General features: G+C 39.8%; 1 protein-coding gene across 3 annotated transcripts in view; it reads left to right on the top strand.

Annotated features, from left to right (window-relative positions):
• The window catches only part of plagl2 (PLAG1 like zinc finger 2), a 51,868-nt gene extending 30,746 nt beyond the window's left edge, over positions 1 to 21,122 (top strand). The window contains exons 2-4 of one of the 3 annotated variants that reach the window (XM_023337346.1): positions 10,728 to 10,841; positions 10,983 to 11,432; positions 12,049 to 21,122. In XM_023337346.1, coding sequence (XP_023193114.1) covers positions 11,110 to 11,432; positions 12,049 to 13,531 — 1,806 coding nt within the window. In that variant the 5' untranslated portion in view covers positions 10,728 to 10,841; positions 10,983 to 11,109 and the 3' untranslated portion in view covers positions 13,532 to 21,122. The other 2 variants (XM_023337349.1, XM_023337352.1) reach the window with 2 other exon arrangements.
• The last annotated feature ends 344 nt before the right edge of the window (positions 21,123 to 21,466 follow it).

Genomic DNA, 21,466 nt, shown 5'->3' with positions numbered 1-21,466 from the left:
CCAGGTGTCACTACATTCCTGCTTTTAGAATATGAACATGTATGCTACGGCATAGTTTATGTCAAACTACTTCTTTATTTTATAATTCAAATTACACTTAGGGTTTGGTGCAAGGCTTGTTTATGTTCAGTTTAGCAGGGGTTGACCCTTTCTCACACTCCTTCCTCGGCTCATTGTACTCTGGGTATTTCATGTTAAAATGTAAGCCCCAGTCAAATGAGTGTTTAAATAATGGCCCACAAATACTACGTTTGTCCACGTGTTAAAAGTTTGAACACTTTGTGGTGTAGGTAAATAAGTTGGCTTATAGTCTCCAGCTCCTTATCATTTTGTGATACAATAATATATCTTTAAATCAGGCAGCTATTCAAGAAACTGACAAGATCAGCCAGAACCGCCTAAAATCTCTTTTCGATCAGACATGTCTTTGAGTCAGACGTAAACACCAAGATATGCTCTGATGTAGAGTTTTGCTTTAAGCCAGACATGGCTTCCTCTGTCTGTTTTAAGTTGGTAAAACTGAATGTGTGTGAAGTCTTCTTCCAGTGTGTGTGTAGGCGTGTGTGTGTGCGTATACATGTCTAAGTGTGTGATCTGTGGTCTCACTAACAGAAACATTACCAGTGTCAGATAAGCAGGGTGGGCTTGGTGTCGACTTAAACGACCCGGCTAACCCCAACCCAGCACTAATAAAACACTGACTCTCACACACACACAAACACACAAATATGAGTTAAGATTTAATGAGAAATATCAGTGAGACGTGTGGTAGTGCAAACATTGTTGTGTCTGGAATGGTTTGCAAGATAACTGGTCACATCATAACTTTATGCTCGGCCTTCACAGATGATTAAATATATCTCACTGTGTTAGCTAGTGTAGTGGTTTGATCTGATGTAAATAAAGTATATTTAAAAGTCAGTCTGATGCCTTGTAATCGGTCCATATTTGTGTATTTGTATGGTTTGAAAAAGTGGGTCAGAATTTCTCCACAGAAAGTGTTTTTTTATGATCCACTGGTTAGGCTGGTGGTCCAACTGGTTCTTAAGCGGTTTCAGTGAAAACAAAGAAGTAATTAAACGGCAAGCAACCAGTCAGGTTTTCCACAATCAGAGTTATGCCAATATCTCCCTCGAACTGATTCATTCAGTGAACAAATTATCTTTGTTGCGTTTTAGTGTCAGCGTTTTATAAGTGACTGAATTGTTTTTACCAATAATTTACTGGCAATGTTTTCATCTCGGCAAAAAAGGGTTTAAGCACGCAACATGGCCATCACATTTTATTTGCAGCTTTAAATGGCAACCACGGTAAGTCAATGACAAAGTTTGTAATATTAGCAGAAAAGAGCAAATACTGTTCAGTGCTACTCTGACTCTATGTTTGTCTTCAAGCTTAGACTTTTTGTCCACTAAATTTTAAATTCGGCAACTGTTTTCATATTAATATTCAATTTTCTGTTTATAGGTGTAAACAGAACAGAAAATACCTTTTTTCCCCCCAAAATATCCTTTTTGATAACTTATATACCTAAAATAACTTGGTTCTAAGACAATGCTCCAATGAATTAATGCCTCCTCATTACTAACAGGAGTTGTTCTTTGATTTGTCCAAGATAACCTCGCTAGAGCTGGAGAGTTAGAAGGTCAAAGAAGAAAGTACTGGACCTGATCAGTTACGCTGAGTGTTGTTTAACTTCGGATGTGATCTGTATAAATATACAGCGATTAAAAGACAAATTCATCAATTCAGCGAATGAGAAATGGTTATAGCAGCCTAGAAATACAAAAAAAAAAATAAAAAATTGTAAGAATGAACTTGTTCATCTTCTGAAACAAGTTCTTCTGCAACATTTTAGAAAAATGCACCTTTATATCTACATTTTTTTTTAACAAACGAAACCTCTTAGCGATGGGCAGCAACTCAGGCGCATTTACACTCTGTATTTCCGGACATATGAAGCTTACAGTTACTGACCAGTTCAGAACGTCTACCGCCTGTAACAAATCTCTATCAAATGAAGACTACATTCCTAATCTTTTAAAGAATGATCAAGGTCCATCCCCTGTGAAAACGAAGTGACAGTTAAAGGAAAGTCAGCTTTTTTTTCCCACCGCTGGTACTACAGTGAAGGTGTTTCTTGATGGCAGTTGAGCCCTGCACCTCCTCCATCCCAACCGCAGCTATTTTTAGCCAGGACACCGGGCCAGTGCTTCTGGGTTTATGGCCACATCCCGGCCCCGATGTGGCCCGTGGTTACTGTCGGGACGGGTGAGCAATTGGCATGGCAGAGACTCTTCCTCTTGCCGTCCTTACAGCATCCGAAGCCACTCCTCCCCCATACGTGTCCCTCGGTCAGGGGAGGAAATGAAACCGAGGAGAGGAAGGATGGAGAGTGAGAAAAAGGGGGTGACTTTGCTGAAACAGATGATGGGTTTGGGCAGCTCTGAGGCTGCGTTTATCTGCTGCATGGTTCCGCACGGTTCATGTTATTGGAGTTCATCATACATTCACTCATCTACATAAAAGTCTGTATCCATTTTTACAAAGCTGTGAGCGGCGATATAGGAAACCCTTTCTGTAATTTCTCGCTGTTCGTTGTGTTTTCTTTGAGTGGTTTTTATAGGAGGGGTTCTGCTGTTGATGTCATGAGTCTTATCATTGACCAATAACTTCAACATCTCGCTGAGTTTATGGCCACAGCAATAGTGATTGACAGTTTGGGGAGACAGAAGCACAAGTGCAAACTTCAAATGTAAAAATCTGCGCTTGAAGCCAGGGAAGTAAACATCGTCTCAGAAGGGATGAGGATACATTCAGAGGTCCACTGAGTGATTTATCATCCTCTAGCATTTAATCGCACCTCCCCTGAGTGGCTGAAAACACATTCAATCACTAGCTGTGTTTCTGTTACAAATTTGTGCAAATCTTTGTCAATCTTCTGCTGATGTTGAAAAAACACAATTTTACAACTGTGGTGTCTCCATTAAATAAGGCAATAAATTAAAACCACACATAAATAAGCTTGTTCACGCCATAAGTCATTAGAAAACATGCCGCTCCATCGTCTTCCAACTACTTCCTGTCTTCTTCTTCTTTGTGTTTTGCACCAGTAGTAACATCCGGTTGTTGATCATGTGACTTGTGTGATGCGTCACAAGTGTTTCCATTGCAGTTTTGCAAACTATAAAAGCCACCTCATAGTGTGAAAACTTTTAATCACGAAATAGAAATTTTTGATATTGCAGTGTTCCCATTAAGAACATTTTCTATTGAAATGTCAACTTGCGCAATTATACAGTCAATGGAAATGCAGTTCTTGAGATTTGCAAAGGTAGCTCACAAAGAAATGCTTCATTTACACAATCATTTTGCCATTTTGTTTTGGATTACGTCAGATTATTGGTGTACCACACCTCTAAATAATAAGTCCTATTTAATGGTTTTATTTTTAAAGCAATGTCTGGAATTGTAAGGCTGCAACTGAATGTAGTTATAGATTTATATACATTTTGTGATTTTTTTTGTTTCTTGTTTTTGTTTTATTGTCAGAATATATAACAGAGACATTGGGAATATATTTTAGTCCCATTTTATCCATCCGAAATGTAGATCTCATCATGTTTACATGTTAAGAAATAATCAGGCTTTTTTGCGTGTTTAGTGTGATTTTTTGTTGACCCTGTTCTTTGTTTGGAATTTGATGCACGTTCTGCGTTTTAAAGTCAACTGGCTAAATCTGTTCTCGTGTTTTCTCCTTCTTGCTCTTGTTATTTTCTCTGGTGTGAATACCTGTTAGTAGGAATGAACGGAAATGGTCTTTCACTCTACTTTGTGTGATGTTCAGAACATTTCAGCCCGAATGCGATCTTCCTGTTCATCTTCTTTGTTCTTTGAACAGCACTTCGTACTGACAGGATTCAAAATACACAACCTTTTCTGCTAAATAACAAAACCTTCTTGGAACGTGAATTGTAACTTTTTTTCCCCGAGTGAGCTGATGGTGGCCCCGCTGCCCTCACTAACCGTAAACTTCCTTGCTTCTCATCCAGGTCAATGTGGTCAGTAAAGCGTGACCTGCTGCCCCCACCCCCTGGCTGTCCTCATCGCTTTCTCTCTCTAGAGTCACTTGACTGGTGCTAACACCCTGACTCCACAACTGCAAATGACTCTGCTTTTCCCTCTCTTTTTTTCGTCATTTCTTTATCCCTCTCTTGTTTACCGCTCTGTTCCACACCCTCCGTCTTACTCTGCTGCTTCCCGAGCCATCTCTTGAATTGCTTAAGTCAGTCCTTACCAGGGTGTGATTATCAACTCTTATTTCCTTCAGAAAACTCTGCCATGGTGGATTGTTTTTCCTCCATCTCTTTAAGCGTGTATGAACGTGAGATAAATAAGGACACGTGAAAAAAAGCTTTTCCTGTCGCCAATAATAAAAAAACATTGTTTCATACGTTTATTTCTTAAGGAGCTCAAGAAAAACAACAATTGTAGCCATAGTTGACATCTAAATTGAGCTAGCACAAAGTTAAAAGTCAGAAAATATATCAAAAGTCAGCCCAAAAACCTTGGTGCCTTTGCTAATAACTGCAGATGTAGGGTCACTGTGAAATAAATGTATAAAATAATGACATTTAATTGCTTGTTTTTATTTCTTGCTGTTTACAGCCAAGTACCATTTATGCTAACCTTAGCATTGTTGTTAATTTTTGCTTATATTCTATTACAGTATGTGAATTACATTATTGTTGGTCAAACATGCTAGTGAAAGCCCTTATGCTAATTGCGTTTTAGCTAAAATTAGCATCCTAGCTCATTTTTATATAAAACTCAAACTTATACTGAGTCTGATAATTCAATGTTAGTTAGCTTCCTACTGAATGCTTCTGACATTTTTATAGCTAACCTTAACATTTCAGCCAATTTTAGCAAATAAACTATTGTTTGGCATATTAAATGGACTAAGTTTCAGAATTAATCACTTTTAGTGGTCAGTATTTCCACTACTGAGTAACTAGCAGGAAACGTGTATCCATGACATTTAGAAAATAGAAAACAGTGTTGATGATGCAGTCGATCCCCTAATCTGGATTTTTAAATTCATCAAGTTTGAAATCTGTGCAACCTGGAGATTTTAGGAAGTACCGGTAACTGAATTTAAAATTGCCAACCAGCTTGTTTTACAGCATAGGTAGCTAAAAACAAATGTCATTATGAGAAATCTTGGGGTTTTCTGACTTTTATGACCCGCCTTGTAAAACTGGTGTTTTTCAAGCTCTGCAGAGCCTTTCCTCGTTCACCTCTAATCATTTTCTATATTTTCGCTGAAATGTTTGTGCAGCGCAGCACTTCACCCACCCCCCACTCCTTCTCTCCTCACTAGTGCGCCTGTTGTCACCTAAGCTCCGGAGGCTGAAGTCACTTTCTATATTTAGCATGTTCATATAGTTCAGTTAGGGAGCTCATGCAGTGACTTTACCCTGATTTACAGAGCGCGGTTCTGCAGAGGCCATGCCACCATTAACACAGAAAAGTCGAACCGTTCCGTGCAGGAGCGAAGGGGTTAACAGCAGTCACTCAGCATGCGGGAGCCGTGGCAGGCGGGCAGGCAGGCAGCGCAGAGGCTGACCTCTGACCCTGCAGGAAAGGAATGTGGAAGCTCTTTCATCCAGGACAGAAACCAAAGACACCCAGGCGGTTGGAAAGTGGCGGTTCAATTCTGCTTTCAACATTTTTGATTAGGGAAAGTAAGCAGAGGCTCCTCCTTGTGAATGTGCTGTTCTGTGTTTGTTGTAGAGGCATCTGCCATTTTGGTTTTCCATCCTGCAGCAATGTTTTTGTTACTACGTGACACTACGTTAACTCTTTTGCTGGTTTGTCGCTGGTGCTGTTCATGCTGCTGGAAGCTAAAAGGCCTGTGTGACCTGTAGGTGCATACATTTGTTACACAGTTCGTCCTTACAAACCAGACGAAATAACTTACTAACAGAAAAACTAACTTATAAGGCATTATTAGTCGCTGAGTCCTTTTTTCTATTAAATATATGTGGCTGCTTTATCAAAGAGTCTGAATTGACAGTGAATCAAGTATTTCTTTTTACCTTGAATATGGGCAGTTAAGCTCCCTAAACAGTCACGAGAGTAACTATGATTGCTAAACTGATTTATTCCAAAATATATTTGAAAATAAATCCGATTTTTATTTTTATCAGCTGCTTGAAAATGATTGCAGCTGTATAGTTAACTTGAATGCTAAACATTTTCTTTTTATAAATGCTTCTTTTCGACACATTTTTATCTCCATATGTTTATTCTGATAATGTTGACTAAAGGAATAAGCTCTAAAGCAGCAGCCTGTCCTCCACAATGTGAACTTTGACTGCAGTAAATAAATTCAAAATTATTGCATCCAGTGCTTGCTATCACCTTGAACATCTGGGCCATTGTTACCTGTACCAGGTGCCTTCATATCGTATTTCATGCAGAGTGTGTATCCTTTGAGTGGAAATAAGCACATTTCAAACAGTTTTTTTACACAAGTAATAAATTCACTCATTAATGTTGCAATGTTGATACATTATATGGCCCTTATTTAGAAGTCAAGTTATAGACTGACAGACACATCAGTGTTTCTGTTTGTAGCCTGAGCCATGGTGTCGTTGGATAGCAAATTTTTGCATCCCCAGTTCATACCTTCATGTTGCCATTTTCTCCTCCTGTGCCTCGTTTCCATATCGATGTATTTTAACGATTGCTGTCATAATGTTTTTCTTTGTACACAAATGTTTTTATGAATTATTGGAATACTCTGTTATAGAAATGCTGGAATCTCGCACATAATTTCAGTGATTATCAGAAAAGCCTGAATTACACACTGCTTTCCATTTATTTGGGTTGATTTCCTCATTAAATTTGGAAAATGATTTCCCCAGATCAAACCAGAAAGAATGAACGATCTCAGACTGATAGATATTACTCTTCTGGAGTCATAACACCAGACTCTGGTGTTATAATTACAGTATAGAAAATGACTTCTAAGCCATTGCTTGTCAAAGTGGGTAAACGTCCAAATTCATGTAAACTTGAAATCGTTGGACACAAAATGACCAGAACCGCAAAGGACAAAATGCTGCTGAGCGAAGTGACCTGCATGATTCCCTCTCATTAAGTTGCTGCTTTAAAATTTTTTTTATTTTTTTTAAAGAACTATCTTTAGTGAGATCTAAAAATAGTTCACACTAAAGAGCATTGTAGTAAAAATACATGTCTATGCAAATGACAAAAGCCCAACAACACAATATATATATGTTTTTAAACTGTCTCTTGGGATAGGATGGGCTTCCCCGTCCTTCAAATGCGGGAAAAGGACGACACATTTGTGGCTCTCATTTGGAGGAGCCTTTGAACTTCAACAGCCTTTGTGACGTAATCGGCGCTCAAATGCGACCCTGGAAAAATGCAGCCCCTGAATTTGAACATGCTCCCTTACTTTAATTCGCACAATTTAAGACAGTATAAAATACATTTCTGAACAGAAAAAAAAAATCATCCGAATTATTTACTAACTTTTTCATTATTAACAACGTCTTAGTTGTTTTGTTTTTTTTAGTCATGATCGACTGTCATTCCTGGCTCAGGATTTGCTGTTGGCTAGCAAACTGAAATCTCACAAGTCACGGTGATCGTACTTATTTTTAATCTATAATTTTTCTGTTGATTTTAGCTGTTAAAGCTGCAGTATGTAACTTTTATTAAAAAAAAAATAGATATGTTTTTGAATATTTGTTAAAACATGTTGTGACGGTATAGCAAGAGATAGATAATCTGAGAAAAGATCAGTTTCTCCACCTCATCCCTGAGCTACTATTGCCTTCTGAAGGAAAGCCCCGCTCCTGACCAAAAACAACCAATCGGTCTTTTATGTCTACACAATGCAGCACTCCCTGTTGGCAGAATGCACTGTGTGTAATGTGTGAAGAGAGAGAGCGACACAACATGGTACAGGTCAGGAATGTGTGATGTGGGTAGCCCCCTCTACAAGAGAGCAGGGCTCCCTGAGGGCCTTCAATGGGACGGTTGTCATCCCTATGTAGCCTCCCTGCTGGGTGATGACCACCACTCCGCACTACTGCTGCCATGTCCTCTCAACCTATGTAAACACGCATACATACATACGTTACATGGACACATCGATGCACATGTGTAAGACATTCAGCACAGATGAAGGGAAACATAATTTGTAAAGGAAAGTGACACACACAGCGATCAAGCGTTTGCGTTTAGGCCATAAAGTGTGGTTGGACAACAGTAGAATATTTTCTGTCTTCCAGAACCCAATGACCTTTCACACAGAGGAGAAGATGGCAAATTTTTAATTCTACATGTGAATGGTTGTGTTTTTGCAACTTGTTCGTCTTGCATGTACTGTCCGTGTTTACGTGACAGATGCTCAAGGAGCGGCTGACATTGGGGATCAGCGTTGTGTCCTCTCTGTTGTGGAACTTAGCTGCTACTTCACCTGGGAGAGCTCAAGCAGGTCACTGAAGGGGGGGAAAAAAGGGACAGCAGAGAGGACACAAAGAAAGGGAGATCATTTGCTCCTTCAGCAACTAATGTGACTTATTCTGTCTTAAAAACTGTTCTTGTTGTTGTCAAGAATTCAGTGAGTTAAGAATGTTACACACGCCTAAACAGCTTGCCGTGGTCTTGTGTGTTTCTGTTTTCCCAAGAATTACAACAGCCTTATCCTGTTTAACAAGTACATACATGTAAACACACACACACACACACATCATGCTTTCTGCTCTGTTCTGTCATCTACAGACACACATGATGAGCGATGGGACTCAGTGTTTGCACTTTATCTTAACAAATGTTTCCTCTGAAGACCCAGAACTTTTTCTTTAACTTGCTTTCATGTCTATCAGATTTGCAGTGCAGCTCCCTCTAGTGGCCATAAAGGCAATCTGTTGCAAAAATTGAACTTGCTGATGATCTTCTTTGGGCAGGCTGGGCCTTGGCTACGGGTCTCTGGTTGTATGGTGACTTTAAGCAAAGATGGTTTAATTTCACTACATTCCCACACCAGCTGACCGGATTTCTGTGTGAAGGCTGTGCACTAACCTCATTGAGACAAGATTAAATCTGTAGTGATTCTGATTTAGGCCTGTAGATTTTGTCTTTACTTTTATTTGAATTAAAAATCTGTAAGGCCCACAAAAAAGTCAGGAAATCATGCAAGCATTCCAGGAAGCATCAGCTTGTGAATCTTAAAGGCAACTTCATTTGTTTCAGCCTTTTTTCCAGTTATGATATTTCTGCAATAGTATCAATGCGTGAGTTTTGTGTGTGTGGAGGGGGGAGTGTAGAACGTATAGAAAACATTTGTGCTGTAGGGATTCTTGGAAACAACACACATTTTTATTTAAAGTGCTGTCAATCATTTGATCTGTGTAGCCTACTGGTTTTTTTTTTCTATATAACCAGAAACAGGTTGCAGCTTGTTTACATAAGAGAAAAATGTCAGTTGTCTAGTAAGATGATCCAGTACTGACACTACATGTCTGAGGCGGAGGAGAAACGGGGTTTTATCAGTATGTATTAAAAATGGTTTACACTCTATAACAGCAATTAAACTTTTCTGGTTCATTCATATGTGGGGTACCCCAAGGTTCCATCTTGGGTTTTCGCAAGCTCAAATTATGACAAATAACAAGATAAGTTAACATAACTATGCAAATGATACACAGATCTACATTGCAATGTCAGCAGGTGCTTAAGCATTGAGCACATGCATAGAACATATTCATCAGTGTGTGGAAACTTCCATAACTTTCCATAACATTGTCTTTGGACCTAAAAGGGAACCATCTAGAGCCAGCACTCAGTTATTACAGATAGAAACTAGTGATCAGGCCTGAAATCTGGATGTAGTGATGGACTCTGACCTGAACCTACAGAACTTCATAGAGACATTTACAAAGTCGGCCTTCTATCACCTGAAGAATATATCTAAGATTAGAGGACTAATGTCTCATAAAGCTCTAGAGAAATTCAACGACGCGTTTCTCTTTAGTCACATTGATTACTGCATCTGTGTCTTCGCAGGTCTGCCTAAAAAAAATCAGACAGCTACAGCTGATCCAGAACGTTGCTGCTCACATCACCAAACCACATCACACCACTTCTAAAGGCCTTCCACTGGCGCCTTTATAGACTTTAAAATACTTTTGTTAGTTAAGAAACCACTGACTGGCTTAGCACCAAAATACATTAAGGATATGGTGTTGGTGTATCAACCTTCCAGACATCTCAGGTCTTCTGGTCCTAGTCTGCTTTTCATCCCTAGAATCAGAACCAAACATGCTCTACTAATCTGGAATAATCTTCCAGAAAACTGCAAAACTTCCTTTAGTTCAAGGCTTAACCCATTTGTTTAGAGTTGTTCATAACAACTGGTCCATCATAAAGAGGAGCCTTTCTTCCAACGTTTCATTACCTTCATTTATTCAGCCACTGCAATGTAAGGTTTTACGTTTTCATCATGTAAAGCACTGAGTCATCATGTCGCTGAATGTGCTATACGTACAAGTCCATTTGTCTTATTGACCATTTTAGACACTGTTCAAATGTGTTTGTGACGAGATGCGTTTTATTGCAGTTTGTGTTGCTGGGACAAATATTATTCAGTAATCTTTGCGTTGCTTGTGTTCTTTCTCTTCTGACAGGACAGTAAAGATGCAGAGCAGCATTTCCCACTCACCGCCAGCCATAGCTGTTGGCACTGGGTGAGGGGTAGAGAAGCCAAACGAGAGGAGGAGTAACCAAGGTGGAGATTTAAGGTGGGAAGTTCACAGACAGAAGAACTAACCAGCCGATACAGTTTGGTTTCATTTCAGAGATGGTAAATTTGACCTCAAATCATTTTGACTTTTAGATCATTTTTGTCTCACATCCGACTTTGTTTGACCGCAATATTCCAGCTACAAACCAGACGCAACCTTTGACCCGCCGATCACCTTTCGCTTCTCCCCAACACCTTCCAACGTTGAGCCTGCGAGGCAGGGGAACCGCACCTGACTTTCATGGCAGCGGCACTCTAGGGCTGCCATGGCAGCTGCTGCCGCCGATGCCTCACACTGTATTACCGCACTGACGCCGGAGGAAGAGGGACGACGCACTGCCGCCAAGCTGTTTGGGAGCGCCGCCCCGCTGCCACGGACGGAGAGAGAGCGAGATCGGGGGAAAGAGAGGGAAGAGGAAGGAGAGAAAGTGGGAAGAGCAAGTGGGAACGAGTGTCTGGTGTGCGGGGCCCTGTTTGTCACACAGGAGAAGCTCCGGCTCCACACTTCGAGTCACACCGGAGAGAAGCCGTTCCACTGCTCACAGCCACACTGTCCCAAGGCCTTCAGCTCCAAGTACAAACTCTTCAGGTATCAGTCACATTTCCTCCATCTGCAATTTGATATAATTTGATTACAGACCACATCGAGGCTTAGTGCAAACTTTTATGTTTATATGTAGCCGTTTGAACTACTACATGGGAAATGTCTACCTTGCTACAAAGGAGTATTCAGGCCAATCAAACATTGTCACAATTTGTCCCGTTAGAGCCCCAAACGTCAATGTGTTTTATTGGGATTTTATGTGATGGGCCAACAGCAGAATGAAATAGTTTTCAAAAATGTTTCAAATTAAAAATTGTTGCATGCCTTTTCACTCTGATAACCCTAAATAAAAGACAGTAAAAGTCACCTAATTCAGTGTGATCATATGATTTTGAGATGACGTTTGATTTAATGATAAAACACAGCTATTAAGCTAAATGTTTTCAAAGTTATCAGTGAAAATTTAAATCGAGATATAAATAAATCAACATTCTCGGCCATTTCTTGGTGAAACTCCCAAACTGTTCCAAAACAAGTTATTTTGACTTGAGTTTTTAAGTTCTGTAAGAAGCGGTTTTCTTTATCTGCAGAATACACGATGGTGAGACATGAGATCTATGATGCTTTCTACACCACCTTTGCATTGTGTCATTATTTGCAGGCATATGGCCACACACTCTCCGCAGAAGACCCATCAGTGTTCGTTCTGTGAAAAAATGTTTCACCGCAAAGACCACCTGAAGAACCACCTGCAGACCCATGACCCCAACAAAGAGGCCTTCAAGTGTGAGGAGTGTGGGAAGCACTACAACACCAAGCTGGGATACAAGCGCCATGTGGCCATGCACTCGGCTACTGCAGGGGATTTAACCTGCAAAGTGTGCATGCAGAGTTACGAAAGCACACCTGTTCTCCTGGAGCACCTCAAGAGCCACTCGGGGAAGTCTTCCGGTGGTGCCAAGGAGAAAAAACACCCCTGCGACCACTGTGACCGACGTTTCTACACACGGAAAGATGTGAGACGGCACATGGTGGTCCACACAGGGCGAAAAGACTTTCTGTGCCAGTACTGTGCCCAGCGCTTTGGCAGGAAAGACCATCTGACACGGCATGTGAAGAAGAGCCACTCACAGGAGCTGCTGAAGATTAAGACGGAGCCTCCGGATATGCTAGGCCTGTTGACGACAGGATCTCCACCATGCTCAGTAAAGGAAGAACTCAGCCCTATGATGTGCGGCATGGGGCCCAACAAAGACCCCATGATGGGAAAATCATTCCCCAGCGGGGCACCGTTTCCCATGAGCATGTATAACCCTCACCATCTCCAGGCCATGTCTAATTCTGGTGTGGGTCCCCCACATCCTTCCCTAATGCCCAATTCCTTGTCTGCAGCTATGGGCATGGGCTGTCATATGGAATCCACCGCATCTATTCATCCACACTCCCATCACCACCACCACCACCACCACCACCACCATCATCACCATTCCCCTCCAACGCCCCCGCACCACCAGCCTGCGGCTCCCCAGCAGCAGCACCAGCCCCAGCCAGCACCCAAATACCAGCTGGGATCTACCTCATACCTGCTGGACAAGCCCTTGAAAGTAGAGATGGAGAGTTTTCTCATGGATCTGCAAAGTGGTCTACCAGGCCCGGTTCCCTCTGCAGAGCCCCATGCTGCTGCCTCACCCCCCAAGGACGGATTGGAGCCCACTTCAGGCTTGGCCGATGACCTTTGTGGGGATCCCCTCCTGTCCAAGAGCCCTGCAGTGATCGCTGAGTCTCTGTGTGCTGCTAACATGGATTTTTCCCACCTGCTGGGTTTCCTGCCCCTAAACCTTCCTCCCTACAGTGCCCCCATGAGCACAGGAGGACTGGTTATGGGGTACACCTCATCTGTGACCTCCTCCACTTCTTCCTCTTCCTCTTCATCTCTGCACGCCGCCGAGCCCCATGCCGCCGCCGTCGCCGCGGCAGCAGCCGCCGTCGCCGCGGCACCTCTTACCTCTTTGCAACCGCAACCTCAGGAGCAGCAGAGCTCCAGCGGGGGTCTAGGCCTTGGATCCCTGCACCCCCTTCCACCAGTGTTCAGCTCCAGCCTTAGTAACACCACGTTGCCTCGCTTTCACCAGGCCTTCCAGTGACAGAGGCAGCCTCTTCCCTGCCAAGGTGGCCTCCTCCACACCAGCACCAGCTCAGCTTGGATATTTCAGGTCACTATGAACAAGGCCTGATGGAAAAGTTGGAGAATTAAGTTTAAAAATAAATATGTAAATGAACACTTAGAAGCCTTAAATGAAAGTGCGCACAAAAACTTTTGATTGAGCCTTAAAAGGAAGTTGAAACCCCTTTGAGCAAAAAAGAAAACATAAGAAAAGAAGTTGAAGCAGCTTTTATTTGGGCTTTTCCCCCCTTATCCTATAGATATAACAATGTATTAACCCATGTTTTTTTTGTTTTTCATTTACTTCCCCTTTTATCTTCCCCCTTTTAAGTAGAATAGAGGGCAGGATCAGTAGGCCTAAAGGCGTGGTACTGCATACTTAAAGTAATAATATAAAAAGAAAAAAAAAAACAAAGATCATTTTTAGTGGAGATTATCTGTCTTGTTGTGACCCAGAAAAATATAGTTTGAAGTGGAAATTTTGTTTTTACTTTATTGTTCTTCCCCCTCCCTCCCCCCAAATGTAAGAACATGGTAGGATGTTTCATATGTTGAGTTTTGAACCACCCGTGCTAAAACTCTGAATCATGGTGATTAATTCGGAGAGGAGAGAGCTCAGTGGGGGAAAGAGATGAACGGTAGTTTCTTCCATGAGGTGACTTAGCCAGACCCGCAAAACAACCCCAACCTCCAAAAACAAAAGTGCTCTTCAAGTAATACAAAAATGACACGAGAATTTGTCTGATTTTGGAGCAAAACATGAAAGAAATACGTTAGAAATGATTAACTTTTTTTGTTGTCGTTTCTCAAGAAAAGCACTTTTTTGTTTAACAGAAGGCACTTCGCTTCTCGTCTCCTGCCTCGTACTTTCGTACGAAAGCCTCTTTGTGCCGGCTAGAAAGAAATACGAAGAGCTCTGTGAAACTCCACTTATTCAGAAGTTGACATGTTCGGTTTACAAAACTGCGTAAACCTTAAACCAGGAGAGCAAATGTTCCGTGCACTCTATTTCTAAGGTCTGCAAGAATCAAGAAACAGAACAATGTTAGTTCTTACCAAGTCAGTTTTGTGGTTTGTGGAAAAACTCATTTGCATAATTTCCACGCTGGAACGACAGCTCTTCTGCATTAACAGCGCCATATTCATATCTCTGACGAATCACACAATGGGTGTGTCCAAATTCAGGGGCTGCATCCGTCTAAGGCCGCACTTAAAAGACTGATTACATCTGAAAGATGTGACGAAGAATTGTCCAAACTCAAAGTCTCCAGATTTGAAGGACGGGCCCAGCGAATCCTTCGCAGACCACCCAATCCCAAGATTCATTGTTCTGACAATGGTGGCCTTAGCAGGAAATGAGAGCGGGAGAGGAATACGGTTTTAAATATACTAATATCTGGCGGTAGAAAAATGAAAAGCCTAAAGCGGTCGTATTGTTAAAGCTTTTGTCATTTGCGTTGTTTTTAATATTACGGTAAAAAAAACAAACAAACAAAAAAAAACAATTTAATTCAATAATTTAAATAATAAAAAAGATAAAGAGGTAATACAAACGCAAGATTCATTTTTACTAGTTTGTGTTTAGCCCTGTCCCTGTTCCTGTGTGACACGGCGCACACAGAGGGACGGGCAGAGATAAACCTGAAGGCTCCACAGCCGCCATTTACTTTAAACGAAGGTAAACGGAGGAGCCAGCTCACGTCGACCGGTAGACTGTCGGAGTTACGCAGTCCCTGAATTTGGACACCACCATCAGAGGGCACACAGGTAGAAAACCTCTGCTCTGTGTTTGAGACAAACATGAACTGTGAGAATTCCAGAGACATAATCCATACAGGGAGGGAAAACTCTGGATGACGGTGCGTAGGACTCCCTTTCCTTCTTCCTCCTCGGAGTTACCTTTAAAAGTTTCCGTTATCGTTTTTTTTTTTGTTTTTTTCTTGACGCATTCTCTCGGCTGCCTTACATATCTTTTCTTAAGATACGCATGTCTGTTTTTTTTTTTTTTTTTAATACTCCAAACTCATCTTTTAGGCAGTCTTTTAAAAAGATGCATCATCAAGGTGAATGATGAACCCTGAGATATGTGAATGGATAAAAAGAACAAAGGAAATTAGTTGCCGATAAGTAAAAGATGTTTTTCAGAATGTTATTGCAGTGTACGAAATATCTCAAAAATAAATATGGAAATTGCTTTTAATGTGTATTTTAGGTAGATGTGTTAAAACTAAGTGACAATGTTTTTAATGTCTTGCAGGTTTACATTTGTTTGTATCTTGCTTTTTTTTCTCTTTTTTTTTTTTTGAGTAAGAAAAAGATGAAGTATTTTCTTTGTCCATCAAGCTTTCTCTGTCGTATCCGACCGCTTACTTGTTGTACTTGAGTCGGAGCAGAAGAATCCAAACTTTGGATGGGAATTATTTGTAGGAGGCTGCTAGGATTAGTTGTGAGCTAGTGTTTGAGCTAGCTGTAGATTGTGTTGCAAGGATGCTTACATGGATGGCATTTAAGTATTTCAAACTGCAGGCCTTGGAGTTCTAACCTTAAACCAAGAGCTTATAAAAAAAACAACAACCTTAGTCCAAAGTTAACCTGAAGCCTGAAAATCCAATTTTAAAAAATCCTTTTCAGATTTAGTTCCGTCTGTTGTAAATCTCTGATAGTGTGGTCACTGTGGCTCCTTGGTTTGAGATGTTTCTGAAAAAAAAAATAATCTCATACTAAGTTTAAATTCCTTCTAAATGTTCACTTAACTGTCTGTCTTATCTTTTGATTTCCAACATTATAGCATGCTAGTGACATTTCTCTTGTAGCGGCTATTGCTTACTGTATGTAGCTATTGCTTAGCATACAGACCTATTGCTACTTACTATATAAGCTTATTATGTCCAGTATTGATTTTAATTTTTTCTTATAGTGTCGGGCTACTCCATATACAATTTCACCTTTACATAATCTATTTTTAATAACTATACAGGTTTACCATATGAATCTTTTACAAACTATGCAGGGGTATTGCTGGTCGTATGGAGCTAAAGACCTTTTGATTTCTTACTTAGTACCTCTTTAGTTTTTTTCTTACCATTCAGTTTTTGTATTTATTTTGTTTTGCTTTCTAACCTTACAGATCTACTGCTTAGCATACAGAACTTTTATCTACCTTTTTGACATATTACAAAAACCCGTATAGATTATTATTTTTTCCTTCCGTACAAACTTTGTATGAGATTGCTTAACATGCAAAGTTTTTCATTTACTTTCTTATTATTAAAATTTTTTTTTGGTCTCTTTCACCAGTAGAAAACTTTTCCAAACTGGACTTTTTCTTAACGTATGAAACTACATTGGGGTAAAAATGATTTTTAAAAGAAAGACAGCATGTTGTTCACAGTGACCACATTATAGAGAGCTGCATCACATTCATATAAACAAAACTTATCTTTTTTTTTTTTTGTTCTGTTCCTGAAACAACCAGGGACAAATCTGAATGTTCATCTCACTCCTTCTTAACATCTTATTTCATCCATAAATATTGTTACAATTTTACACCAACTCTCTTTATGTTTAGTAATGTCTGTGCATCAGGTGAGCCCTATTTGGAAAAAAAGAGAAACATAATCCAAAACCATAGCACATAAGCATTGAAGCTAAATCTCATATTGCTGCTTTAGCCACAGTTGGTGATGTACGACAACTGTAGACCACTAGAGCATTTTGAAAGCAATTTTTTTTTTCCTGCAACATAGACAGTGAGCCAAACCAACAAAGTGTTCATCAGCCCCACCACTTTGTTACTCCTCTTCTCCTCCTCTTTTTTTTTTTTTTTTTTTTTAGCTGCTTTGTGGGTCTGAAAACACGGCGACTCCAGGAGAACGCAGTCATGGAACCGCCTGGGCTTTGACATTCAAAGCAACAGGGAGGTGCTAAGAGACTTGACTGTACAACTTGGGGGGGGAGGGAAACTTATAGTTATGTATTTGGTTTTTTTTTTGTTTTGTTTTTTTCATGATATATTATTTTCTGTTTGTATAAAACAGGACCTCGAGAAAAAAAAAAAAAAAACAACACAACACATCACCTCATTTTTATTTGTTTGTATTCTTACCAAAACCTTGGGAGAAGAAACTACATCTTTGCACAATAGCTTTTTAAGAAATCTTCACTTTTTTTTTGTTGTTTTCTTTGTTTGTTTATGCTGTAGGAAAAGGAACCCTGACAGTGGGCCGCTGACGGCCCGGTGCGTTGGAAAAGCACACTTGGTAGTATTGGATAATTCTGACTGTGCCTAAAGGTTTAAAACTGCGCAGCTTCACGCTGTCGTCAAAGTTACACTTTTTTTTTTATTCCAACGTCAATGTAAAATTACACAAGTTATGAGATCAAATCATTATTTTTTTTATGATTGATCACACTTCCTAATGATCCTATATGAGCAGCTGTCGGCACCTTCCGTAGAATTTCTATTGTAAACCGAAGATTAAAATTAGATTTTTTTTTTTTGTAAGAGTTTTAAGACTTTTTAAAGAAAAACTCTTGTGGTTTAAGCCAAATTTGTAGCAGTCCCATTGAGCATTTATATTTTTGGAACAAATTTCTCATTTTGTCCCTAAATGAAAGGAAAGAAGAAGAAAAAAAAGCTTTCAGTGTGCATTAAGTTTGTCCTCCCTGGGTTTCTGTGAGCTAATCTGAATTCTAGCACTTTCAACTTTAAAAAAAAAAAGAGTTGTTTTTTTTTTCTATTAAAGTTTCAGCTTATATGTTCATATGTTTTTAATTTTGTATTGATCCTGTATATGTATGTGCCATTAGTTTGATGTTTAAACTTTATCAAGATTTGTGTATTTTCTCCTCTCCAAAAGAATAACAGTATTTTTTGATATACTTTTCACTAATATCCTTCTACAGAAGAGCTCCCCGCTCCTTTCCTCCTCGTTCCCTTGTTATTTTTGACTTAACCAGCTTCGCCTGTCCTTTTTCAAAAGTGTATCTAGTCAAACTGCAGCCAAGCATTGGAAGAAAGCAGCAGCAGCAGCATGTCTATTTCTCAGAGGCGACGGTGAACAGAGCTGCTGTCAGCAGAGCGTCTGAATCCACAGCCAGTCGCAGCGCTTGGATCCTGCTGCAGCAAAAACTCAAGACGTCTTCACTGCAGCAGGATCCGGGATGATAGGGCCGTCGAAAATGGAAAAGAAAAGTGGGGTAAATTTCTGCCAACAAAAAAAACTCAGATATTTTCAGATTAATCTAAAAGATTTTCTAGAAGAAAAAAAAACGTGGACATTTCTGAGCTTAAAGTCAGAAGTTTGCTAGAAAAAAAACTCAGAAATTTCAATTAATCTCAGAAATTTTCCAGGGGGAAAAAAGTAGGACATTTCTGAGTTTGACGCATCAAAGGTTTGCTAGAGAAAACTCCAAGGTATTGAGATTCATCTCAGAATCGTTTTTTTTTTTTATTTTTAGACAAGACTTGGAAATGTCTGAGTTTTGAAAATTAAAACATTTTGACTTTTGGAACATTTTTGGGAAGTTTCTGTCTCAAAATCTCTTGAGTTTTTTTCTTTAAAAAATTGGACGTTTCAGACTCAGAAATTTCCATGGTTTCTCCAAGAAGACTTCTGAGATTAATCTCATAATTTTAGTTTTTATTTTCGTGAGAATTTGCTCCCTTTTTTTCTGTCTACAAATGGCCTTAATCTAACTGATATCTACTGGCCGTTTTCACAACACAGCTGGAAAAGTCAGTCACCCCTGCTATGAAGCACTTATGGTCTTTTTCATAGAGCCACGAGTTTTATTATTATTATTTTTTTCAAATAGTACAACTTGTTAAAAAGTCACGTTGAAGCACAGCGTTCAGGTGAAGCAGCTGCAGCTTCCGTCACAAACTTGTAATTATCAGTGGGTTTGACTCTGATATGACGTTGATATCTGTTTATTGACAAGATTTTGAGAATTTTTCTAAATCTTGTATGGAAAAGTAAAAAAAAAAAAAAAAAAATGTAGGAGTTGAAACTAAAACCGCTATGGGAATAAGAAAGAACTTTAAAAATCCAGGATGGGGGGAAAAAAAGAGCTCCAGATGCAACAACAGAAAAAGTAATAATCTGATACATTGCACTTTTAATTCACTAAAATCACTGTAATCATTTTTATCATTATTGAAATTATGCCATACATAAATATGGGAAACATTATCCAGTAGGGCTGGGTATTTAGTGTATCATTTATCATGAAAATGTTCTTTTAAGAATTTTGGTTTGTCGTCATCATTAATTGATTTCAGTCGCCCCAGCTACCCAATAAATAGGTGAAGCAGTTTTTTTTTATTGCTATTGTTATTATTGCCACATGATTTCGGGATGGATTTGTCGCTCAGCCCTCAGTTTTTGTTGAGCATCTTGTCAACGCGACAGAACGGGAAATCGTTGGCATGAAGGCTTGCAAATTTGCTTGAGGTCCTAAAAAAGTTTTATGAATATGCAGATTGTCTAATCGGTTTATGGCTGATTAAACTGACGGTAAAAATTGTAATCATTTGCAGGAGGCCGCTGCCGTTCAATGTGATCACAACTACTTAACAGTTCAGGAAGTGGAAAAAAAAGAAACATATTCTTCAGGAAGTTGAGGCAAGTTTGATATGAGTAATTTTGGTAATGTTACAGAAATAATTATATAGAAATAATAATAATGAATGTAGAATTTTCACCTATCCACTAGGTAAATATTGTGAGCATTAATGTTTTAGACCGTTGGGAGGGAAAATGATCATTTTGGACGGCTGTAGTGCCTTTTTCCTTTGTCTGTCTAAATTTTCCACACTTTTTCAGTGTGTGGCTTCCGTAGCTTGTGTTGAACAAACAGCTGAGACACAGACACTTCTGAAGCGCTGCGCTCTGACAGAGATGTTGCGCTGGTCATCCGCTTGGCTGCAGCTCCAATACCTCAGCCTGCACCTGCTAGGGATGCACTTATCCTCCCTCTCTTTCCTTTTTACTGGTAGGTGCAGTGCCGACATTTTAAGGGAATTATTTCCATCATTGTAAACCTGAGAAATTGCTGATTTGATTCGAACGACTCTGTTCCCCTCTCTCACCCTCTATTGTTTTTTGGCTTTAGTACGAACCTGGGTGACGTCTGGTGCAGACGGCGCCCACATGTAGATTTATATATTTTTTAGCTAAAATGTAAGTCGTGCATTCCATCCTCTTTGTGTATCTTGTTAGGTGACATAGCCCGTTTTTATTTTTTTACAAGCAACTACAGCCACCTTTTGGGATAAACTAAAAAAGGTGAACAATAACCAGCTACTTGCGTTCTCTCACACTATGTTACATAGCATGGAGCTTATCGACTACAGGGAGAGTTCAAGGATCCACATCAGGAGTCTTCCTTTTTAACATATCTCATGTAATCAGTTGCTGCAATTTCTTAGCGACAGATGTATATTGGTTGATCCAAAGAGATGAACACAACAGCAGAAATATTGACTTATTGTACAGTACAGTGTATCTTTGACTTCTCATGTGTTATGTTGAAATAATTAAAAGACAAACCAGTGGTTTCATACCCTATGTGCAGTCCTGTGTTTATTGTGGAAACTAGGGGTGGTGCAGCTTGAGTCATGGGAGACAGAATAAGCCTCATTTTTTTGTAGGAAGTCGGTTTGGTAAGTAGTCGGGTCCAACAGACGTGCCTGAATATTCAGAAACGTCATGATTCAATTCAGTTACCATTTAGCGGCCAATGATTTTAAAAAGGTTATTGGTAAAACTACATGGTTTTCCCCACACATAACTATATACCCCCCAACCTCTGTTCATTCACCGTAAATAGATCGAAAGATTGAATCTAAGCTCTTTCACTTCATCTGTGACTAAAACTAAATCCTTATCTCCCTGATGGTCTCCTCGGTCTC

The sequence above is a fragment of the Xiphophorus maculatus genome, chromosome 1, assembly GCF_002775205.1.
Source record: "Xiphophorus maculatus strain JP 163 A chromosome 1, X_maculatus-5.0-male, whole genome shotgun sequence".
NCBI classification, from domain to species: Eukaryota; Metazoa; Chordata; class Actinopteri; order Cyprinodontiformes; family Poeciliidae; genus Xiphophorus; species Xiphophorus maculatus.
This window is presented reverse-complemented; position numbering and strand designations above follow the sequence as displayed.